Here is a 26,178-nt window from a genome sequence, read left to right as displayed (position 1 = left end):
CTCTCCTGAGCTTGCTGTAAGAAAGTATTTTGTTAGGTTTTTGATTTTCAGGGAGCCCTGCTGGCAACAGACTCCCTGCATCATGGGACAGAGGGGAGAGAAGCAGCCCTACTCTTTGAAGCTAGGTCCTGCTTCTGAGGCTACTGGACACCATTAGCTCCAGAGGGATCGTACACAGGATCTCACCCTCGTCGTCTGATCCCAGAGCCGCGCCGCCGTCCCCCTCGCAGAGCCGGAAGACAGAAGCCGGGTGAGTATGAGAAGCAAGAAGACTTCGAAATTGGCGGCAGAAGTCTCCGTTCTTCACATGAGGTAACGCACAGCACTGCAGCTGTGCGCCATTGCTCCAAACACACCTCACATACTCCGGTCACTGTAAGGGTGCAGGGCGCAGGGGGGGGCCGCCCTGGGCAGCATATGGACCTCTGTTGGCAAAAGTACTCATATATACAGTTGGGCACTGTATATATGTATGAGCCCCCGCCACAAAGATATGTATTTTAGCGGGACAGAAGCCCGCCGTCGAGGGGGCGGGGCTTCTCCCTCAGCACTCACCAGCGCCATTTTCTCTCCACAGCTCCGCTGAGAAGAAGCTCCCCAGGCTCTCCCCTGCAGTTCACGGTAGAAAAGGGTAAAGAGAGAGGGGGGGCACATAATTAGGCGCTTAAAACACAATATACAGCAGCTACTGGGTTAACATTAAGTTACTGTGTTATTCCTGGGTTATATAGCGCTGGGGTGTGTGCTGGCATACTCTCTCTCTGTCTCACCAAAGGGCCTTGTGGGGGAACTGTCTTCAAAAAGGGCATTCCCTGTGTGTGTGGTGTGTCGGTACGCTTGTGTCGACATGTCTGATGAGGAAGGCTATGTGGAAGCAGAGCGGGAGCAAATGAATGTGGTGTCTCTGCCGACGGCACCGACACCTGATTGGATGGATATGTGGAAGGTTTTAAATGATAATGTTAATTCCTTACATAAAAGGTTAGAAAAAGCTGAAGCCTCAGGACAGTCAGGGTCCCAACCCATGCCTGATCCTATGTCGCAGAGGCCGACAGGGTCTCAGAAGCGCCCACTATCCCAAATTATTGACACGGATACCGACATGGATTCTGACTCCAGTGTCGATTACGATGATGCAAATTTACAGTCAAGATTGGCTAAATACATCCGTTATATGATTATAGCTATTAAGGATGTGTTGCACATCACAGAGGAAACCCCAATCCCTGACAGGATGGTTCATATGTGTGGGGAAAAGAAGCCGCAGGTAACTTTTCCCCCCTCACACGAGCTCAATGAGTTATGTGAAAAGGCTTGGGAATCTCCAGATAAAAAACTGCAGATTTCCAAAAGGATTCTTATGGCGTATTCTTTCCCGCCAACGGACAGGTTACGTTGGGAATCCTCCCCTATGGTGGACAAAGCTTTGACACGCTTATACAAGAAGGTGGCCCTGCCGTCACAGGATACGGCTACCCTCAAAGATGCTGCGGATAGAAAACAGGAGGGTACCCTGAAGTCCATTTATACACATTCAGGTACCTTACTGAGGCCGGCAATCGCGTCGGCCTGGGTGTGTAGTGCTGTAGCAGCATGGACGGATACCGTGTCTGAGGAACTTGATACCTTAGACAAGGATACTATATTAATGACCCTGGGGCATATTAAAGACGCTGTCCTTTATATGAGAGATGCTCAAAGAGACATTAGCCTACTAGGTTCTAGAATAAATGCTATGTCGATTTCTGCCAGAAGGGTCCTGTGGACTCGACAATGGACAGGTGATGCCGACTCAAAAAGGCACATGGAGGTTTTACCTTACAAGGGTGAGGACTTGTTTGGGGAGGGTCTCTCGGACCTGGTCTCCACAGCTACGGCTGGAAAGTCAAATTTTTTGCCATATGTTTCCTCACAGCCTAAGAAAGCACCGTATTACCAAATGCAGTCCTTTCGATCACAGAAAAACAAGAAAGTCCGAGGTGCGTCCTTTCTTGCCAGGGGCAGGGGCAGAGGAAAGAAGCTGCACAACACAGCTAGTTCCCAGGAACAGAAGTCCTCCCCGGCTTCCACTAAATCCACCGCATGACGCTGGGGCTCCACAGGCGGAGCTAGGCCCGGTGGGGGGCGCGTCTCCGAAATTTCAGCCACATGGGGGTTCACTCCCAGTTGGATCCCTGGGCAATAGATATTGTGTCTCAGGGATACAAGCGGGAATTCTAGGAGATGCCCCCTCACCGATATCTCAAATCGGCCCTGCCAGCTTCCCCCTTAGAGAGGGAAATAGTGTTAACTGCAATTCACAAATTGTATCTTCAACAGGTGGTGGTCAAGGTTCCCCTCCTTCAACAAGGAAAGGGTTATTATTCGACCATGTTTGTAGTACCGAAACCGGACGGTTCGGTCAGACCCATATTGAATTTAAAATCCCTGAATATGTACCTGAAAAGGTTCCGGTTCAAGATGGAATCGCTGAGAGCGGTCATTGCAAGCCTGGAAGGGGGGGATTTTATGGTGTCTCTGGACATAAAGGATGCATACCTTCATGTCCCCATTTATCCACCTCATCAGGCGTACCTCAGATTTGTGGTACAGGATTGTCATTACCAATTTCAGACGTTACCGTTTGGTCTCTCCACGGCTCTGAGAATATTTACCAAGGTGATGGCGGAAATGATGGTACTCCTGCAGAAGCAAGGAGTCACAATTATCCCATACTTGGACGATCTCCTCATAAAAGCGAGATCAAGAGAGCAGTTGCTGATCAGCGTAGCACTTTCTCTGGAAGTGTTACGGCAACGCGGCTGGATTCTAAATATTCCAAAGTCGCAGTTGGTTCCTACGACTCGTCTGCCTTTCCTGGGCATGATTCTAGACACAGACCAGAAAAGGATTTATCTCCCGATGGAGAAAGCTCAGGAACTCATGACACTGGTCAGGAACCTATTAAAACCAAAACAGGTGTCGGTGCATCACTGCACTCGAGTCCTGGGAAAGATGGTGGCATCATACGAGGCCATTCCCTTTGGCAGGTTCCATGCGAGGACCTTTCAATGGGACTTACTGGAAAAATGGTCCGGATCACATCTTCCAATGCATCGGTTAATCACCCTATTCCCCAGGGCCAGGGTGTCTCTCCTGTGGTGGCTGTAGAGTGCTCACCTTCTCGAGGGCCGCAAATTCGGCATTCAGGACTGGGTCCTGGTGACCACGGACGCAAGCCTCCGAGGGTGGGGAGCAGTCACATAGGGAAGAAATTTCCAAGGGCTGTGGTCAAGTCAGGAGACTTGCCTTCACATCAACATCCTGGAACTAAGGGCAATGTACAACGTCCTACGTCAAGCAGAGACCCTGCTTCGCGGTCAACCGGTTCTGATTCAGTCAGACAACATCACCGCTGTGGCTCATGTAATCCGACAGGGCGGCACAAGGAGCAGGGTGGCGATGGCGGAAGCCACCAGAATTCTTCGCTGGGCGGAGAATCATGTAAGCGCACTGTCAGCAGTGTTCATCACGGGGGTAGACAACTGGGAAGCAGACTTCCTCAGCAGGCACGACCTTCACCCGGGGTAGTGGGGACTTCATCAAGAAGTCTTCGCACAGATTGCAAGTCGGTGGGAACTGCCACAGGTGGACATGATGGCATCCCGCCTCAACAAGAAACTACAGAGGTATTGCGCCAGGTCAAGAGACCCTCAGGCGATAGCTGTAGACGCCCTGGTGACACCGTGGGTGTTCCAATCGGTCTATGTATTTCCTCCTCTTCCTCTCATATCCTAGGTGTTGAGAATCATAAGAAAAAGAGGAGTGAGAACAATACTCATTGTTCCGGATTGGCCAAGAAGGGCTTGGTATCCAGATCTGCAAGAAATGCTCACAGAGGACCCGTGGCCTCTTCCTCTAAGACCGGACTTGTTGCAACAAGGACCCTGTCTGTTCCAAGACTTACCGCGGCTGCGTTTGACGGCATGGCGGTTGAACGCCGGATCCTAGCGGAAAAAGGCATTCCGGATGAGGTCATTCCTATGCTGATAAAGGCTAGGAAGGACGTGACAGCTCAACATTATCACCGTATATGGCGGAAATATGTTGCTTGGTGTGAGGCCAGGAATGCCCCTACGGAGGAATTCCAGCTGGGCCGTTTCCTTCACTTCCTACAGTCAGGAGTGACTTTGGGCATAAAATTGGGTTCCATTAAGGTCCAGATTTCGGCTCTATCCATTTTCTTTCAAAAAGAGCTGGCTTCTCTACCTGAAGTCCAGACGTTTGTGAAGGGAGTGCTGCATATTCAGCCCCCTTTTGTGCCCCCAGTGGCACCTTGGGATCTTAACGTGGTGTTGAGTTTCCTGAAATCCCACTGGTTTGAACCACTCAAAACGGTGGAATTGAAATATCTCACGTGGAAGGTGGTCATGCTACTAGCCTTGGCTTCGGCTAGGCGTGTGTCAGAATTAGCGGCTTTGTCACATAAACGCCCCTATCTGGTTTTCCATGCGGATAGAGCAGAGTTGCGGACCCGTCCACAATTCCTGCCAAAAGTGGTTTCATCTTTTCATATAAACCAACCTATTGTGGTGCCTGTGGCTACAACTGACTTGGAGGATTCTGAGTTACTTGATGTGGTCAGGGCTTTGAAGTTTTATGTAGCCAGAACGGCTAGAGTCAGGAAAACAGACTCTTTGTTTATCCTGTATGCTTCCAACAAGCTTGGTGCGCCTGCTTCAAAGCAAACTATTGCTCGCTGGGTCTGTAACACGATTCATCAGGCTCATTCTGCGGCTGGATTGCCGCTGCCAACATCAGTTAAAGCCCATTCCACTAGGAAAGTGGGCTCTTCTTGGGCGGCTGCCCGAGGGGTCTCGGCATTACAGCTGTGCCGAGCGGCTACTTGGTCAGGTTCAAACACTTTTGCAAAGTTCTACAAGTTTGATACCCTGGCTGAGGAGGACCTTGTGTTTGCTCATTCGGTGCTGCAGAGTCATCCGCACTCTCCCGCCCGTTTGGGAGCTTTGGTATAATCCCCATGGTCCTTACGGAGTCCCCAGCATCCACTAGGACGTTAGAGAAAATAAGATTTTACTTACCGGTAAATCTATTTCTCGTAGTCCGTAGTGGATGCTGGGCGCCCGTCCCAAGTGCGGACTTCTTCTGCAATACTTGTATATAGTTATTGCTGCAATAAGGGCTATGTTATTGTTGCATCAGGGTTGAACTGATGCTCTGTTGTTGTTAATACTGTTGACTGGGTAAGTTTATCACAAGTTATACGGTGTGATTGGTGTGGCTGGTATGAATCTTGCCCTTGATTACCAAAATCCTTTCCTGGTACTGTCAGCTCTTCCGGGCACAGTTTCTCTAACTGAGGTCTGGAGGAGGGACATAGAGGGAGGAGCCAGAGCACACCAGAATCTAAATTCTTTCTTAAAGTGCCCATGTCTCCTGCGGAGCCCGTCTATTCCCCATGGTCCTTACGGAGTCCCCAGCATCCACTACGGACTACGAGAAATAGATTTACCGGTAAGTAAAATCTTATTTTTACTCACTGTGATAACACTTCAATTACTGATATAAGTGAGAATGCCTAGACTGTGTCTCATTCCAAAGCTTTTGTGTGTGTGTGTGTGTGTGTGTGTGTGTGTGTGTGTGTGTGTGTGCTATGTTAGCATTCAAACTCAAGAACACAGAAATGCTTAATGTGATTTTGTACATTTATATATATTTTTTCTGTTTGTTTATTTTTCTGCTCCAAGCATTTGTTCATTTTTAGGCATCCCTTCTGTTTTTGTTAATGGTGTTTTTGAATAATGTTGTTAAACTCTAAATCACAGTCGAAATATAAAAGAACTTGACTAATAAGACCTCCAGAATAGAGGACTATAATAGACCTCCAATTAAGTAAAACATCCCGACAACTTAAAGTGACACAGATGGTATGTTAGCAGTATTTGATTTATATAAATGTAAGGTCTAATCTACACAAGAGTATACAAGTATTGTATTAAATAATATAAATCATAAAACGTGGCTTACTCCCTGTATCTGAAAAACAAATTTGTAAAATATGCTTTAAACTAACATGATTCATTTGCATTTGTTGCTATGCAACATGGCTTTCCATGTGCAAGTTTATACCCTTTATATGTAGTTTTGCCAAACTAAATAATCCCCAGTATTCCAAATCTCAGAGGCATCTTTCATAGGTTATGTAATAAAAATACGAAAATTACAATGCGCAATTTACAAAGCTGACAGGTTAAGGTGACACTCGTGGGACAATCCTCATACCCCAATAGACAGACATAATAGTGGCAATAGTAATAAGTGAAACCTCCACCGGCGCTAAGTCCAGAATGAGTCACTTCCCTTATATCAGTATTGATATTCTTATGTCCAGAGCCTTCCAAATAAATTCCCAGTCCCCCAGCAGTCCTTGTGTTGTGTGTCACACGGTATCTCTTACAGGTGTCAGCTTTACAGTATGTCCCCATGCATGTAATAAAAGATATAAATAGCGATTGAATAGCATAATACCGTTTTATTAAATGACACAAAAAACACTTCATCACACAAAACCTATATTGATACTTAAAAAAAGTGCACGAAGTGACGGTGTGTGCAATATGGTAATTACCAGAGAATATAGAACTGTTTTTAAGTGTCATTCACATTATTGTGTTATTTGCTTAATCGTATCCTCTCTTACTATTTTGGCCAAGTTTCAGATAAAATTACATTGTTGTCCCTGCTGTGTTTTCCACAGTACGTTTCACTGCTAACTTACCATACCAAAGGTACTTGGTAATGGAATTTTAATCCTGCTCAATAAATTTTGTGTGTTTACAGAAACTCATGGATAGGTTTGATTTTGGGGATGATACTGTCCACACAGAGGACACAAAAAAGAACACACCTCAAATGTAAGATTATTTTATTTTCATGTCTTGTTGCCTGTAACTATTCTGTTTTGCTCATGAACATGTAGATTGAGTTTAGAAACATAATTTAGTGTAGCTTTGCATTATAATATGTGAGAATACACATAAAGAAATGTGTGCCTTGTGTCAGTGTCTGTAATAGCACTGTCATCGTTCAGTACCGCTGTTTTTTTTTAAAACATTTATTTATTTACCATGTCAGATAAATTAATTTATTCCAGAGTTAAGCTTAGAGGGGGGATTGCTAGGAGATGTTTTACTTATTAAAATGTCACTTCAAATTCGGCTTTGTGGCTTGCAAGGCTAATGGCACCTACCACATGTGCTTGCAGCTGGTGTCATTAATCTGGCAGTACTAGCCTGTGCAAAATATATGGCACAGTCTACTGTGAAGCTCACACAACACGAATCCCTCTTGTACATCCTTCCTTCAGTTTGAGTAGCTACTCCATCTTAATGATACAACTAGGACCCAATCCTGGTATAAACAGTACAGGACCAGTTAAGTTGTCCTGTTCTTTACAGTGGATCTTCAAAACAGTCTAGGCATCAGAAGCGTCATGATCTTGCTTTGGTTTAGTTTTTGGTTGAAATTGATTGGGTAGAGTCTGTCATCATACTATCTTCAGTATGATAGCTGGGACATTGAGGATTCCTTGTGTTATAACAAAGGTACCTCTTGTTGGCAAATGTAGATTATTGGCACTAAACAGTTGGTACAACAATGAGTTAGAGGTGCTAGGCATAGCACTATTTAAAAAGAATCAGAAACCATAGTTGCAGTTTTACCGTGTGCAATAACAGCATTGTACCTTAATTCAAAAGGTACAGTTTACCGCGACTAAGCCCTGGGCATAAATTGCGGTAAAGTATATCTTCCGGGTGCCAAGCATGATACAGTCAATTTAATAGCTCTGGGTATTTAACCTGGAAGCTACATCCCTGCACAAAGAATTTAATCCCCCCCATTGAGATATACACAACTGCTTGATTGCTTCACAAAATATTAGGTTAAGTATCCCAATATTTTTGTTTATGGTATTATTTATTTTTTTATTAAAATATTCTGTTGAATCAAAAATCAAATGCAGAGTCTTGTTGCTATTAAATGTGGAATAAGCAATGATGGATGCCAACTATTTTTGTAATTTTCAAGTTATTTCAGAGAAAAATACAAGTTGTTCTTTTTTTCTTGGAAGGATACCAACAAAATCATTGTTGGTTAAGTGTTCAGCAGTGGTGGAGTACTGATTCATCTTTTGTGCAGACCTTAATATGCAAACATATGAAAAACTGTTTCTTGTCGAAAAATGAGGGCACATGCTGACTACTTTACATTGGCCTCTCAATGTCAGTTGTTGGTGATTTTGGTCACTGTGCCTTAAACATTTTAATACCTTGTCCTCCTCGTGTAAAATGCTGCTTTGATCATTTTTTTTTTTTTTTCAGTTTACTTATTAATTTTTTGAGAATTAATCTATCTTCTATTAATCTGTTAGCCATCGTGTATCAGAATCTGTAAACAACTCCCTTTTCCATCAACTTGCGGAACACTTGCAGCAACAAAATTTAGAACATCTACGCCAGCAGTTCTTGGAGCAGCAACATACTCCAAAGGTAATTATTTTACCTGGAAAGTGGTAATGCATCAATTTGATATCTTACTGTATTACATTTACATAGTAACATAGTATCTAAGTTGAAAAAAGACAATTGTCCATCGAGTTCAACCTATTTGTGGTCTCCTATGCAGGATTATTTTGTCTAAAATTTTGACTGATGCTGATGTCAGCCGTTGCATTTTATCCCTTTTTATTGTAACTATAGTGCGTGACTATGCACCATAACTCTGGATATCCTTATCCATTAAGAATTTATCTAACCCATTCTTAAAGGTGTCAGAGTCCACTATTACAACTCCCTCAGGCAGGTAATTCCAAACACGTATTGTCCTTTTCCGTGAAAAAGCCTTTACGCCGTATTGTGCGGAATCTCCTCTCTTCTAACCTGAGCGAGTGTCTACGAGTCCTCTGTGTTGATCTAGCCAAAAACAGGTCCTGCGCAAGCTCTGTGTATTGTCTCCTTATATATTTGTAGATGTTGATCATGTCCCCTCTTAGTCTCCTCTTTTCTAATGTAAACATGCCTAGTCTTTCAAGCCTTTCCTCGTATTCCAGCGTCTCCATGCCCTTAATTAGTTTGGTTGTCTGCCTCTGAACCTTTTCTAGCTCCAGGATATCCTTTTTGTAGTACGGTGCCCAGAATTGTACACAGTATTCAAGGTGTGGCCTCACTAGTGATTTATATAACGGGAGTATAACACCCTCGTCCCTTGCATCAATTCCTCGTTTTATGCATGCTAATATCTTATTAGCCTTCTTTGCTGCAATCCTACATTGGGTAATGCTGCTTAGTTTGCTATCTATGAGAACACCTAAGTCCTTTTCCAGTACAGTATCCCCTAATTTTACCCCATTCAATATGTAGGTGTTATTTTTGTTCTTGCTACCACAGTGCATTACCTTACACTTGTCTGTGTTGAACAGCATTCTCCATTTGGCTGCCCATGCTTCTAATTTAACTAAGTCGTTCTGAAGAGACTCTGCATCCTCCTCCGTATTTATAGCCGTACACAATTTGGTATGATCTGTAAAAATTGACACCATGCTCTCTAGACCTTCTGTTAGGTCGTTAATGAAAATGTTGAACAATAGCGGTCCTAATACCGAGCCTTGTGGCACACCACTTAACACTTCAGTTCAATTTGAAAGAGATCCATTAACCACAATGCGCTGCTCCTTATTATCTAACCAATTTTTGACCCAAGTGCATATTGTGCTTCCTAGCCCTATTGCTTGTAGATAAATCGCATGTGTGGTACTGTGTCGAAAGCTTTGGCAAAGTCTAAAAAGATTACATCCACCTCTTTACCCTGATCAAGGTTTGCACTTACTGTTTCATAAAAACCATATAAGTGTGGCTGGTCCAGATCAGTAGCCTCTCCTTACGATACCTTTCACCGCAGTTCTGTGGATCACCTGCCCATTCTACCTATATATATTATTATGGACAAATTCATGTCTAAAACACTACGTAATCCACGGGGTGCCCGGGCGGGTAAAGGCAAAAATCGTGAAATCTCTGCTAACAGTGCTCCTGTCTCCCCGACATATAGTCAGGGTTCTAGTCCCAGGGGGCAACCACCACCTGCTCCAACTATGGAATCATCCAAGTCCTTCTCCACGAGTGAAATCACAAATATACTCTCATCTCTGCTGGATCAAAAACTGGCGCCCCTGAAGGATTCCTTAGATTCGGCACTCACGCAACTCACAGCTCATTATCAACGTATATCCGAAGCTGAACAAAGAATTTCTGATTTAGAGGACGATCTATCTGCGGCTAAGTCGGACCGGATAGAACACGATAAGCTGATGGTGTCCCTACAAGACAAGCTAGAAGATTTGGAAAATCGGAATAGAAGAAATAATGTCCGTCTTGTGGGTTTGCCAGAATCTGTGAAACCGTCAGATCTAATGAAACTGGCCTCCCAATGGCTGCCAAGAGAACTGGGCTGCGTTTCGGACATGGAGTCCATTTTGGTCGAACGTGTCCATCGGATTGGCCCTGATCGTCAGACCGGTAGAGACAGACCCAGACCGGTCATTATGAGAATTCTTAACTATGCCGATAAAGTCCGTTTGATGGAAGCCTATCGGAAAAGTACTGATCTTCGATACCAAGACTCCAAGATTTTACTATTTCAGGACTTTTCTTATCTAGTGGCTGCGAAACGACGCGAGTTTTCACCTATATGTAAACGTCTGTTTGAACTTGGTCACCGATTTGCATTGTTATATCCGGCCAAGCTGAGAATCACCCATGTTGGTAAATCCTACCTCTTCGAAACTGCACAGGAGGCCAGAAACTTTGTGAACTCTTTGGATACAATTCTACTCTCTGGTCTGTATGATGCGGACTGACTCTTTATATCCTTTTCCAGTTGATTAATTGTCACCTTTGGCTTGTCCATTCAAGAAACAGATGAATAATGCTTTTCTATTTGATATATTGATTTGGTTGTATTTCAACACTGTAATGATGGTTTATTGTTGCAGTTGGAGTATAATACCAAGTGCTATACAACAATTTTGTACTTGTCATACTCTTATGTTCTTTCCTCTATACCCCTTTTCTCTCCTGCTACCGCCTCTTCTATCCTTTTTCTGGCTGCTTTGCCTGCTCCTCTCCCCTTTCTCTCATCTTTTGATATGTTACTTCAGTTTATGGTGCCCTTGGATTCTATGTTTGAGGATATTCTCCTCATGTGTGCTACTGTTTTTTTTTCTGGATGTTGACGGAATTTCATAGGGCACTTACATGGGTTCTTAAAATGTTGAAAATGTTTTGTAGCTTAGTTTATAACTTTATTGCTATACACACACAATCTTCACGAATTTTGATAGGAATATCAGTACGTCTTTATCTTTGTTACTTTTCATCATTGATCCACTACGGCCCGCTCGCTGGGAAGGGCTGGGATCAACTGTTACGGCATATTGTAGTCGGATATTGGCCTAGGGTTGGTATCGGTTGAATGCCGCTAACACATGACTCTTCTATGATAACACAATCACGTTTCAAGTTAGTGTCATGGAATGTTGAGGGACTCAATACCCCTATTAAACGGAAAAAGGTTCTTACCTATTTGAAAAGGCTAAAACCCGACATAGTGTTATTACAGGAAACTCATTGGAAGGTATCGGACCCTAATGTGCTACGTGATACGTGGGTGGGAGAATATAGAACGGCCTCCTACACATCCAAACGCAGAGGCGTCTTGATTAGCCTCAATAAATCACTCCCCGCCATTATTTTAGATAGTCTGGTTGATCAAGAGGGTAGATTTCTATACTTGAAACTGAAAATACTAAATACGACCTATACGGTGGCCAATATCTATGCCCCTAATGGCCCTAATGCATCTTTTTTCTCTGATATATACTCGAAATTGCAGGGTTGGGCAGAGGGAGAAATTATTTTGGGAGGAGACTTTAATTGTGTACAGTCAACTGGTTTTGACAGGACGTCCACACCTAATTTGTCTACTGTTGCCACTCCAACCTCACTCACACTGCTCACCTCTTCTTTACGACTATCTGACCCATGGAGAATTCGCAACCCAGACGCTCGCGAATATACCTTCTACTCCCACCCTCACCACTCCTCTTCTAGATTAGATTTTTGGTTAATTGCTGATTCTCTTCTGCAACATATTGTGGATGCTACGATAGAACCCATTTCACTCTCGGACCATGCCCCAATCTGGCTCTCGATTACTTTAGATACCCCTTTGACTAGATCCTATAATTGGCGTTTCCCTGCTTATCTGGAACATTCCTCAGATTTTAGTCAATTTCTTACCCAGGCCTTCCTTAACTATGTAAATGATAACAAAATTCATGTCAACGACATCAATTTGTTTTGGTCGGCTTCCAAACCTGTTTTCCGTGGACAAATCCTTGAATATGTTTCCAGAAAACGCAAGCAATTGAACGCCCAGTTGCATGATCTGAGCAAAGCTTTGACGGCAGCATATGACGCTATGATATTACATGATTCTCCAGCCACTAGGCGGGCCTATACTGACGCAAAACATCTTTATGACGCGTTATACACTGAACGAGCTAACTTTTCCTATGATGTCCAACGAAACAAATTTTTCCGTGGTGGTAACAAGTCAGGCAAATTGTTGGCTAACTTAGTGAGATCATCTACAATCCCTTCTCGCATTACTCACTTACACACAGACTCAGTTTCTTCAACTATGAACATGCAAACCTTATCTGACACCTTCTTACAATATTATAAGAATTTATATGCAGCACCCTTAGATAACCCCACTGAGGGTATGTTATTTTTGGAAAAAGCAGGCTTACCCACATTGACGGAGGAGGAACGGGCGTCATTGACGGACCCAGTAACGGAAACGGAATTGCTATATTTGATTAAATCACTCCATAATGGGAAAAACGCTGGGCCCGGATGGGTTCGGAGCAGAATATTATAAAATGCTAGCTCCTCATATGTTGCCTTATTTGCTAACATTGTTTAACTCATTATTGCAAGGATCCTCTCCCCCTTCGGGATTCACCGAAGCTAGAATAGTAGTATTTCCTAAACCAGGTAAAGACCCTACACTTGTCCAGTCCTATCGTCCTATGGCCCTCATTCCGAGTTGTTCGCTCGCAAGCTGCTTTTAGCAGCTTTGCACACGCTAAGCCGCCTCCTACTGGGAGTGAATCTTAGCTTATCAAAATTGCGAACGAAAGATTAGCAGAATTGCGAATAGACACTTCTTAGCAGTTTCTGAGTAGCTCCACACTTACTCGGCAACTGCGATCAGTTCAGTCAGTTTCGTTCCTGGTTTGACGTCACAAACACACCCAGCGTTCGCCCAGACACTCCTCCGTTTCTCCAGCCACTCCCGCGTTTTTCCCAGAAACTGTAGCGTTTTTTCGCACACACCCATAAAACGGACAGTTTCCGCCCTGAAACACCCACTTCCTGTCAATCACATTACGATCACCAGAACGAAGAAAAAACCTTGTAATGCCGTGAGTAAAATACCTAACTGCATAGCAAATTTACTTGGCGCAGTCGCACTGCGGACATTGCGCATGCGCATTAGCGACTAATCGCTCCGTTGCGAGAAAAATATAACGAGCAAACAACTCTGAATGACCCCCTATATCCCTTCTAAACCAGGACCTAAAACTATTCACCAAATTATTGGGCGCTCGTCTCCAATTAATATTGCATCGTATCTTACATCCTGCCCAAACCGGGTTTGTAAAGACTAGAACATCAGTACATAATGTACGTACCCTGATTGCAGCAATACATAGTGTCGATGGCTCTACAACATCTAAAGCGCTAGTGGTCAGTTGCGACGCTGATAAAGCGTTTGACCGGGTATCCTGGACACACTTACGTAGAATCTTCCATACTCAAGAATTCGGAGCAGAGTTTATTAGAGTCTTCAATATGCTTTATTCTAATCCGCAGGCACACCTCACTATTAATGGATTGAACACATCCGCCTTCTCCTTACATAGGGGTACGCGCCAGGGATGTCCCCTCTCTCCCCTACTTTTTAATTTGGCCCTTGACCCGTTAATACGCACCTGCATGCAGGATGTTACTTGGGAAGGGATAGAAATTGGCTCACAATCAGTGAAAGTATCGGCTTTTGCTGATGATCTGTTACTTTATTTTAATGAACCCATAAAGGCCTTCCCCTCTCTATTGGCCATACTCTGTGATTTTCATTTGATCTCGGGCTTCCTAATCAACTTTGATAAAACGGAGGCACTGGCTCTAGGCCCCAAAACTACACAAAACCTACCTAGGCTTACGTTTTTCATCCAAATTAGCCGATCTTTACGCACTAAATTTCTCTTGCTCTATTAATAAAATGATGGACGATTTTGCACGATGGCAAAACCTACCAATTTCATATCTAGGTAGATGCCACTTATACAAAATGATTTCCTTCCCCCGTCTACTATATCCGATCCAAATGCTCCCGCTTCTTCTAGCTAAACGCGATATCCAAACAATTAATAAATCCCTTAATACTTTTATTTGGGAGAATAAACGCCCACGCATAGCCCTTTTTAAATAGAAACAACCAACTACGCTGGTGGGTGTGAATTTGCCATGCCCAGAAGATTACTCTCTGGCTGCTAATTACAGATATGCTATTGACTGGGTTGGAGGCTCTGCCAACTATGTTAAGTTGTCACTAGAACAATCTATGCTACCTCATGGTAACCTGCCTTCCATATTACATTTTCCTGACTCATTGCAACCCTTCCGTTCGAATCCATTATTATTTTCCCCGTGTAAGGCATGGTCCCATATACGAAAACGCATGGGACTTAGTGACCTGCTGCTTATTCCAACCACTCTTAAATAATCCAGACTTTCAAGGAGGGGAGACAGACACGATTATCAAAAATTGGTATTCTCACGGCTTGCGTTTGATATATCAACTATTGAATGTCACCTGTACCGAAGTACTCACCCTGTCCCAATTGAAACTCAGTTTTCCGAACCTACATATACCACTCTTTGCATATTTTCAAGTCCGCAGTTTTGCAACGCGACTGATAACACACTTACGACCTGCAGACTACAACTTTCCCCTAGACACCCAATTGCGATTGACTCCTCACTCTCCTTGCCCCACATCCATTATTTATGCATACACCAGGCGTAAGATAGATCTGAATAGTCAAACTACAGGCCTAGCTAAATGGACCGATACCTTGCCGGGAACTGATCTACAAACTGTAATACGCTGTCACTTACTACTTAATAAACATTTAGTTTCCTCTTCCTATTCAGAAATGCATTTAAAAATTTTGCATAGGGCATACTACACTCCTCGTCTTAGATTTCTTACGGGCATCTCTGATAACTCTCAATGTTTCAAATGTTCTTCTCCTGATACCGATATCATACACTGCCTCTGGTCATGCCCGGTAATACAATTGTTCTGGAAAGATGTTTGTACCTACATTACATCGACCCTGAATATTTCTTTCACGGCTACTTTAATTTGGGCTTTCTGGAATCAGTATGATCCTGACTGTCTCTCACTGTCCCCAGGTAATAAACTGTTATTAGCACGGATTGCGGCAGCCACCAAAAAGACCATACTTTCTCAGTGGATACATAAAACCGCTATATCCATAACTCTTCTGCTCCCTAGATTGACATATCTATATCAAATGGACTGGATAGAATGCTCTCTCAGAGCAGACTCCAACTCTTCCAAATTCTTTGCAATATGGTTGCCCTATATCGTAACCCTATCTCAGTCAACTTGTGACAACATACGCAAGGTAGTTAAACATACTACATGGTACTCATGAAGGGATCACCACCCTTTTAGCCTCAACTCTTGTACTCTCCTGATCACATTGTTTGACTTCTTGCTGACACTAAACGTTGTTAGTCTCCCATTTTAAATTTTGAACCTCCCCCTTAGCTCCTCTACTTTCTTATGTGAGTTCTTATGTGATTTGTATTGAACAAATGTTATTATATACATTCCTATATATCATCATTTTCATTGATATCCCTGTATTTTCCTATTGTCAATATTCTACAGTTATTGTGGTAATGTGTGTGTATTTCCATTTTCTTCCTTAATAAACATATTTTAAAAAAAAATAAAAAAAATGAGTTGGTTTGACAGGATCTGTCATTCACAAATCCATGTTGATTCCTTTTAATGACTTTATTGGCTTCCAGGAACTTCTGAATACTATCTCTTAGAATACCTTCCAGTACTTTCCCCACTATAGATGTAAGACTAACTGGTCTATAATTACCCGGTTCAGCTTTACTTCCCTTTTTGAATATAGGCACTACTTCCGCTATGCACCAGTCTTTGGGAACCATACCTGATATAACTGAATCCTTAAAGATCAAAAATAGCGGTTTTGCAAGTTCAGAGTGAAGCTCCATTAGAACCCTTGGTTGAATTCCATTGGGCCTCGGTGACTTATTAATCTTTAAATGTTTTAATTGGTTACAGACTACCTCCTCACTTAAATAAGTACCTATCAGTGGGATATTCTCATTATTGAGATTGTGTTAGTCCCTGAATTGGGTCCTGTCTAGTAAATACTGTTGAAAAAATTTAGTTTAGTGTGTCCGCTATGTCATTATCATTTTTGATTAAGACTCCCAACTTGTCTTTTAAAGGGCCTATACTCTCCTTCTTTTATCTCTTGCTATTAATGTATTTAAAGAATTTTTTGGGATTCGCTTTGCTTTGCTTTCCTTTGCTGCTATTTTTTCAGTTTCTACTTTAGCCGCTCTTATTTCTTTTTTGTATATTTTGTTACAGTCCTTATAGTGCTGAAATGATTCCGCATTCCCCTCAGATTTGTATTTTTTAAATGCTCGCCTTTTCTTGCCCATAAGTTCCTTTATTTTTTTATTAAACCATATCAGTTTATGATTTTTAATCCTTTTTTTTGCTGCTCGTAGGAATAAATTTCAGAGTATTTTTAGCTATTAGTGATTTTAATACATCCCATTTCTCTGTAGTATTTTTTCCTAGAAACAAACCTTCCCAATCAATATGCCTTAAAGTTTCTCTCATCATTTCAAAGTTGGCTTTGCTGAAGTTTAGAGTCCTAGTTGAGCCAGTATAGGACTGTTTATGAAAACTTATATTGAATGTGATCATATTGTGGTCGCTGTTTCCTATGGGCTCCCTTACTATAATATCTGATACCAATCCCCCATTGTTTGTTAATACCAGGTCTAAGATTGCACTGTACCTGGTAGGTTCCTCAATTAGTTGAACTAAGTAGTTATCATTAAGTGTTTAAAAACATATTACCCCTAGCAGTATCACATGAATCGTTTTTCCAGTTTATCTCTGGATAGTTAAAATCTCCCATCACTACTATGTCTCCTACTCCTGCTGCTCTTTCAATTTGCTTCAGTAACAATTCCTCGTCAGATACATTAATACCAGGCGGCCTGTAGCATACACCCAATACTAACTTTTTTATTCCCTTTTCGCCGCATGCAATTTCTACCCATAACGTCTCGTCAGTGTCTACAGTCCCCTCCTACATATCTTCCCGTATATCAGGTTTTAAAAATGGTTTTACGTAGAGACACACCCCTCCACCCCTTTTATCTAGTCTGTCTCTCCTAAACAGCGTATAGCCCTCTAGATTGACTGTCCAATCATGAGATTCGTCCCACCAAGTTTCAGTAATTCCTATAATATCATACTGTTTGCTTGCTGCAAGTTTCTCATACGTCCTAGAGGATGCTGGGGACACCATAAGAACCATGGGGTATAGACGGGATCCGCAGTAGACATGGGCACTTTAAGACTTTGAATTAATGGGTTTGAACTGGCTCCTCCCTCTATGCCCCTCCTCCAGACTCCTGTTTAGAATCTGTGCCCAGGCAGACTGGATGCACACTGAGTAGCTCTACTGAGTTTCTTGGAAAATACTTTGTTAGATTTTTTTATGTTCAGGGAGCACTGCTGGCAACAGTCTCCCTGCATCATGGGACTTAGGGGAGAGAAGTCAGACCTACTTATAGTGAGTTTAAAGGCTCTGCTTCTTGGCTACAGGACACCATTAAGGGTTTGGAACACTAGGTACGCCTAGTTGTTCACTCCCAGAGCCCGCTGTCACCCCCCTTGCAGAGCCAGAAGTCAGAAGACAGGTGAGTAGAAGACTTCAGTGATGGGTTCTGAGGTACCGCACAGCGATCGCGCTGCGCGCCATGCTCCCACACACAGTGGCACTACAGGGTGCGGGGGAGGGGGGGGGGGCGCGTGCCCTGGGCAGCATAAAAATCCTCTTTTCAGGCTGGCAAAGTGAAATTGGAATGCCTTGCCACTAAATTCTTACCTCCGCCAGCATTATTAGTTTAAAAAATAGCGTGCTGATGCGCACCATGAAGGGGGCGGAGCTTAGCCCTCACAGCTCTCATCGGCGCCATTTTCTCTCCAGAGCTGCAGAGACGCTGGTCCTTCCTCACCACTGCTACAAAAAGTAACAAGGTGCAAAACGGGGGGAGGGCACGGCAAATTTGGTGCTTAAATAAGTTATTATAAAGCGCTACAGGGTCTGAGGCATTATATATTAAGGTTTCAGTACCGGGTCAGGCGCTGGGTTGTGAGCTGGCAAACTCCCTCTGTGTTTCTCTGACGGACTTTACTGTGGGTCTGCCCCCCTTTTGGCCCAGTGTGTCTGTAGGTGTCGTTACAGGTGTGTTGGCATGTCTGAGGCGAGTGCTCTTCCCAGGAGGAGACTGTGTTAGGGGCAGAAACGGCTGTGGGAGTGACCCTGTCGGCACCGCCGAATCCTGACTGGGTAAATGTGTTGAATGTTTTGAATGCTAATGTGGCTCTTATTAATAAGAGATTAGATAAATCTGAGTCTCAGAACCAGGTATGGAAAAAATCTGTGGAGGATGTGTTATCACAGGTCCAGACCCCCTCGGGGTCACAAACGTTTGTTTGCTCAGTTAGCAGACACAGATACCAACACGGACACTGACTCCAGTGTCGACTATAGTGATTCCAGATTAGACCCAAAATTGGCAAAGAGCATTCAGTACATTATTGTGGCAATAAAAGACGTGTTTCATATCTCCGAGGACCCTACTGTTCCTGATACTAGGGTCTGTATGCTTAAGGGAAAGAAACCTGGGGTAACGTTTACTCCCTCTCATGAACTTAATGCCCTTTTTGAAAAAATGTGGGAAAATCCTGACAAAAAGTTTCTGATTCCCAAAAGGTTTCAAATGGTGTATCCGTTCCCCTCTTGGGATAGAGAAAAGTGGGAGTCACCTCCCATTGTGGACAAGGTGCTATCACGGTTGTCTAAAAAGGTGGCTTTACCGTCACCTGGCACCGCAGCCCTTAAGGATCCTGTGGATCGTAGACAGGAAAATACGCTAAAATCCATTTACGTCACCACAGGTACACTACTCAGACCAGCTATAGCATCTGCGTTGGTGAGTAGTGCTATCGAAAAGTGGGCAGATAACTTGTCATCTGATTAGATACCCTGGATAGGGATACCATCCTTTTAACGCTGGGTTATAGCAGGGACGCTGCAGCCTACCTAAAGGAGGCGGCGAGAGATATTGGTCTCTTGGGATCAAGGGCCAATGCCATGGCAGTCTCAGCTAGGAGAGCATTGTGGATTCATCAATGGAATGCTGATGCTGACTCTACCGTTTAAAGGTGGTGTATTGTTTGGTGAAGGTCTCGCTGAGTTGGTATCTACGGCTACCGCGGGTAAGTCGTCATTTTTGCCTTATGTTCTTCCACAACAAGAGAAAGCTCACCGCTTGCAGATGCAGTCCTTTCGGCCAAATAAATACAGAAAAGGCAGAGGTTATTCCTTCCTTGCTAATAGAGGAAGAGGAGAAGGTAAAAGATCTCAGGCCGTTGCAGGTTCTAAGGAGCAGGAGTCATCCCCGGCTTCTTCCAAATCCACCGCATGACGCTGGGGCTCCTCTGCGGGAGTCCGCACCGGTGGGGGCACGTCTCAAGCTCTCCAGTCAATTCTGGGCTCGTTCGGCCCTAGACCCGTGGATTTTAGAAATAGTGTCCCAGGGGTACAAACTGGAGTTTCAAGACGTCCCCCCTCAACGTTTTTTCAAATCAGCCTTACCAGCTTCTCTTCCGAACAGGGAGGTAGTATGCGATGCAATACAAAAGTTGTGTCTGAATCAAGTCATTGTCAGGGTTCCCCCGGCACAACAGGGAGAAGACTTTTATTCAAGCCTGTTTGTGGTTCCGAAGCCGGACGGCTCGGTCAGACCAATTCTGAACCTAAAGTCCCTCAATCTTTACCTAAGAAATTTCAAATTCAAGATGGAATCTCTCCGAGCAGTGATCTCCAGTCTCGAGGAAGGGGATTTCATGGTGTCGGTCGACATAAAGGATGCCTACTTACACATCCCCATATATCCTCCACATCAGGCTTACCTGAGGTTTGCTACTCAGGATTGTCATTACCAATTTCAGACGTTGCCATTTGGTCTGTCCACGGCTCCGAGGATTTTCACCAAGGTAATGGCGGAAATGATGGTTCTCCTTCGCAGGCAAGGAGTCACAATTATCCCTTACCTGGACGATCTCCTGATAAAGGAGAAATAAACCTTGGGCGCTACTGGATAGTGATGTTTAAAATATTTATTAACGTAAAATACAGTTTTTAATCAAAAGTGTTTTGGTTGCTGGATTAAATAATGAATACAACATATATTACAATATAACATAGAGCATGAGCGCGCTCTCAATACAAACACAATGTGCTTAATGCACTGTGCTTAATAATTGAGGGGGATCAGTCCTCAATTCAGCATAAAAAGCTAAGTCCAATTTGTGCTGTAAAATGAAAATAAAATAAAATAGAAACAAAGACAAAAGTCTTTTAAAAGTCCGTTTCTAAGGCTCCCAACTCTGTGGGGCTTCTTAAAGTTCAGTTGCTTAAAGCATCGATGCAGGGTGTTTGCGGTATTTAAGCATCGGGTTGGTTTGTATGGAAACAACGCTTACGTTTCTTCACCCCGTACGGGGCTGGTGAGCTGCTTCTCTAGCGTCCGGTGGGTTGTCGGTGTTTTCTTACTCGGAGCTGTGATATGTTACAGGCGCCTGTAACCCCGGTCCTCTTGGAGTTCTTTTGCCGGCGTCTTCCAGGAGGCCAGGATCTCCGGGTTTCTGGTGCATGGGGGGCTTGGACCAACGCGTTTCACTCGGCCAATAGTGCCATGCTTCGTCAGGGACAGTATAGTGACGTGTGTCCTGGGCTTTGTTTTAAGGTGTCCAGTCCAGTTTGGTCCGTACCAACTCTGTTTTAAAATGAAATAAACTGGTTTTCTTCGTTCAGTTTAAACATAATTTCTGTTTCTTATTTTGTTCATGTGACATTATTAATACATTCCTTTATACACTACAAGATTGTTGAATTTAAGCAGTTAATATACAGACAGATAGTAGGGTTGCAGCAAGAGAAAATTAATTGTTTTGGGCTTCCTGCTGACACACAATATCTAATATGTATCTATAATATTTTTGGATACTATTTGAAATAGTAATCCTTTTCACAAAGATGATACATGAGTATTTCTTTGATTACTGGTAATGGTAATAGTAGTTGGTTGACTGGATGCATTTGTTATATAGATGTTAATATTTGAAAGAGAGTGATTTGTAATAATTAATTGTTCTGGCTAACGCATAGTGTCCAGTGTGTGATTTTTCTTAGATTGTCTTCTAAACAGGTGTTGTGGTAATGCATTAGATAGTGTGATGATTATTTGGATTTCCTATTTCTTTGTTGTTAGTTTTCTAGGTGGATTAAATATAACTTTGTCGTTCTATTCCGGTTGCTCTATCTTCATTTTTTCTTCCTTCTATTTGTAAGTTTTATCAGTTTTTTTTTTGTGTAAAAGGTAAATGTGGAAATATTAATATTACTGCTATAGAACAAGTAGCGGAGACCAGTAGGGGAGGGGATAGGTATAGACGTCTATGTAAAAGAGAGGCGTTCTGGATATTTAGACTAAAGACCTTGGTGCCGTATGGATTGAATGATTCAGTGGAATTGAATAATATATAGGGTGGGATGGGAGGGGGGGAAAGGAACTGATTAAGAAATAATAATAATGATCTGCAATAATGGAGAGAATAGCCCCTGTGATATGATAAGTGGAGATATGGATTACTATTATTATTACTATCATTATGATTATTAGTATAGAATATATACAGTGAGAGTTGGAGTATGTATAGAATGATTTATTTATAGTATGAATTGAGATATATTTTTTATCTGGGTATTTTGTGATTTTATTGTGGCGCAATATGTTTAGACGTGCACAAGGGAGAATGATTAATTACTGGGAAAGTATTTAGAAAATATAGATAAAAATAAAATAAATGAAATTTGATAATGAAATAGATGGGGATATCCCCTATTTTTATTTTTGTTGGTATATATGCACATCTATATATGCTGCGCTGCATATTGGTTTAAGATATTTAAATAATATGAGAATGAGGCTTGAATATATATGGCAAGATGGCCACCAGGATCCGGAATGAGGCTTGAATATATGAGGATATAGAAATGAGGCTGGAATATAAACGGCAATATGGCCGCTGGACGAGGCTTGCACATATATGTATATAGGAATCAGAAATGAGGCGTGATTGTAAGCGGCAAGATGGCCGCCGGAGGAGATAAAAGGAAGTGATCCAAACTGAGGCTTGAAGCGCACGATAGAGTGCGCATGGCGGCGCGGGAGATCGGAACTATGAACGGTATATAAGGAGATCCAGTAAAGCATGGTCATTTGAGCTGAGGAAGCCGCTGAAGGAGTATCGAGGCAGAGAAACGCGTATTCGAGTGACTGTGTCAAGGGACTTTCACCTCCAGAACGCTGTATTACGGGGTCAATACTATTGGCACACAGTGTAAATTGCAATACGGGCAATCACCAGCGGAGGGAGCCTGAGCACTGTGTGTGGAATCACTGGACCATCGATGCCTTCATTTGTTAAAGGAGGACCGTAACAGCAAAGAGTCCAAATACTGGAGGTGATATCATAAAGAGTCTACATGGTAATACCTGTGAAGGTAATCTAATGTGTGCACACATAAATTAAAAGGGATCCAAGTAAACTTGGGACAATTTGGAGATTATCTAATTCATAAATTGAATCAGTTTTGGATCACAGAAATCATATCCAATGTGAGAGAGAATATAAAGTAAAAATTCCTTGCACTTTACTGGGACATTTTGATGTAACGTGGATACTATCCAGCTGAATTGTTTTTAATATAAGCCTGAGATCCGGATATTAGCAAGCCTCTAGGGATTTTAGATGCAATATTAATGTGGAAGTAAATTGTATTGTTTTTTATTTTATGCTGCAGCATTCATTGTATATGATAAAATTATTTTTATTTGTGTATGTATAGAGGAAGATTCTTATTTGAATAATAAAAAGATTGAATATAAAATCAGTTGTGAAAGTGAATAATAATATAGCAATTGGGGTGGAAGCAGCGCTCTTGGTATATTTCTGGGATTATATCCCGGTTGGTGTATATATATCTTTGTTAATATCTGAAAAGAGTTTCCTCTCCTAACCTAGGCTGCACGGATATTCAGACACACAAGTAACATTTATAAAGGGAGCGCAGAGCACACCCCCAGCTGCAACAAAGATCTCCTGATAAAGGCGAGATCCAAAGACAAGCTGGAGCAGGACATCGCGCTCTCCCTGACAGTTCTGCAACAACATGGTTAGCTCCTAAATCTGCCGAAGTCACAGTTGAATCCGACGAAGCGGCTTTTGTTTTTGGGAATGATTCTGGACACGGAATTACAGAGAGTTTTTCTTCCAGAAGAAAAGGCTCTGGAAATTCAGAGTTTGGTCAAACAAATTCTGAAACCAGCGAGAGTATCAATTCATCAATGCACTCAGTTGCTGGGGAAGATGGTGGCGGCCTACGTGGCCATTCAGTTTGGCAGATTCCATGCCAGAGTGTTTCAGTGGGACCTATTGGACAAGTGGTCCGGATTCCATCTGCACATACACCGGAAAATCTTCCAAGACCAGAATCTCACTCCTGTGGTGGCTACACAGCTCTCACCTCCTAGAGGGACGCAGGTTCGGGATCCAGGACTGGATCCTAGTAACCACGGATGCGAGTCTCGGAGGCTGGGGAGCAGTCACACAGGGGGAAACCTTCCAGGGAAAATGGTCAAGCCAGGAAGTTTGTCTACACATAAATGTTCTGGAGTTAAGGGCCATTTACAATGGCCTTCTTCAAGCGGAACGTCGTCTTCGCAACCGATCCGTCCTAATACAGTCGGACAATATAACAGCAGTAGCGCACATAAACCGCCAGGGCGGAACATGCAATGGCAGAGGCCACAAAAGTTCTCCGCTGGGCGGAAAGACATACAAGCGCTCTGTCAGCAATCTTCATTCCAGGAGTGGACAACTGGGAAGCAGACTTCCTCAGCAGACACGATCTCCATCCAGGACAGTGGGGTCTTCATCAAGAGGTCTTCACAGAAGTGATAAGTCTTTGGGGAATTTCTCAAATAGACATGATGGCGTCTCGCCTAAACAAGAAACGTCAGAGATATTGTTCCAGGTCGAGGGACCCTCAAGCAATAGCGGTGGACGTGCTGGTAACACCATGGGTGTTCCAGTCGGTGTACGTGTTTCCTCTTCCACTCATTCCAAAGGTGCTAAAGATCATAAGAAGAACAAAGGTTCAGGTGATCCTCATTGCTCCGGACTGGCCAAGGAGGACTTGGTATCCAGATCTTCTGGAATTACTCATAAGAGATCCCTGGCCTCTTCCTCTACGAGAGGATCTGTTACAGCAGGGGCCGTGCGTGAACCACGACTTACCGCGGCTACGTTTGACGGCTTGGTGGTTGAACGCCGGATCCTAGCCCGAAAGGGTATTCCCAGTGAAGTTATTCCCACACTACTTCAGGCTAGAAAAGGAGTAACGTCTAAACATTATCACCTTATTTGGAGAAAATATGTGTCTTGGTGTGAATCCAAGAAGGCTACTACGGAAGAATTTCAACTAGGGCGTTTTCTCCATTTCCTTCAAGCAGGTGTGGATGCGTGCCTAAAGTTAGGCTCGATTAAAGTACAAATTTCGGCCTTATCGGTTTTCTTTCAAAAACATTTGGCCTCCTTTCCAGAAGTTCAGACTTTTGTGAAAGGAGTTTTGCACATCCAACCTCCATTTGTGCCCCCAGTGGCACCATGGGATCTTAACATGGTGTTGCATTTTCTTCAATCACATTGGTTTGAACCTTTACAGAAGGTTGAGTTGAAATTTCTCACTTGGAAAGTGGTCATGCTATTGGTCTTAGCATCCGCAAGGCGGGTGTCTGAGTTAGCGGTTTTGTCTCACAAGAGTCCTTATTTAATCTTCCATGAAGATAGAGCGGAGTTGAGGACTCGTCAACAATTTCTGCCGAAGGTGGTTTCATCGTTCCACATGAACCAGCCTATTGTGGTACCAGTGGCTACTGACGCCTTCGCGGAGTCAAAATCTCTCGATGTTGTCAGGGCCTTGAAAATTTATGTCGCCAGAACGGCTCAACTTAGGAAAACGGAAGCTCTGTTTATCCTGTATGCTGCCAACAAGATTGGAATGCCTGCTTCCAAGCAGACTATTGCGCGCTGGATCTGTAATACGATTCAGCATGCTCATTCTACGGCTGGAGTGCCGTTACCGAAATCAGTTAAGGCCCACTCTACCAGAAAAGTGGTCTCATCCTGGGCGGCTGCCCGCGGAGTCCCGGCATTACAGCTCTGCCAAGCAGCTACTTGGTCGGGTTCAAACACTTTTGCGAAATTTTACAAGTTTGATACCCTGGCTGATGAGGACCTCATGTTTGGTCAATCGGTGCTGCAGAGTCATCCGCACTCTCCCGCCCGTTCTAGAGCTTTGGTATAAACCCCATGGTGCTTATGGTGTCCCCAGCATCCTCTAGGACGAATGAGAAAATAGGATTTTAATACCTACCGGTAAATCCTTTTCTCTTAGTCCGAAGAGGATGCTGGGCTCCCGTCCCAGTGCGGACTCTATCTGCAGTTATTATTTATGTTTACACACGGGTTGTG

At 43.3% G+C, this 26,178-nt stretch overlaps 1 protein-coding gene across 6 annotated transcripts in view; it reads left to right on the top strand.

Moving 5' to 3' along the window:
• Positions 1-26,178, top strand: part of SCAF8 (SR-related CTD associated factor 8) — a 766,315-nt gene that overhangs the window by 248,014 nt on the left and 492,123 nt on the right. For all 6 annotated transcript variants that reach the window (XR_010176108.1, XR_010176106.1, XR_010176107.1 and 3 more), the window contains 2 exons: positions 6,841-6,914; positions 8,432-8,549. Coding sequence is in view for 3 of the 6 variants with exons in the window: in XM_063917713.1 (XP_063773783.1) it covers positions 6,841-6,914; positions 8,432-8,549 (192 nt within the window). In the remaining 3 variants the exon portion in view is untranslated. The remainder of the gene's footprint in view (positions 1-6,840; positions 6,915-8,431; positions 8,550-26,178) is intronic.

Source organism: Pseudophryne corroboree, chromosome 4 (assembly GCF_028390025.1).
Source record: "Pseudophryne corroboree isolate aPseCor3 chromosome 4, aPseCor3.hap2, whole genome shotgun sequence".
Lineage (NCBI taxonomy): Eukaryota > Metazoa > Chordata > Amphibia > Anura > Myobatrachidae > Pseudophryne > Pseudophryne corroboree.
Note: the sequence above shows the minus strand (reverse complement) of the source record. Positions and strands in the feature narration are given on the sequence as shown.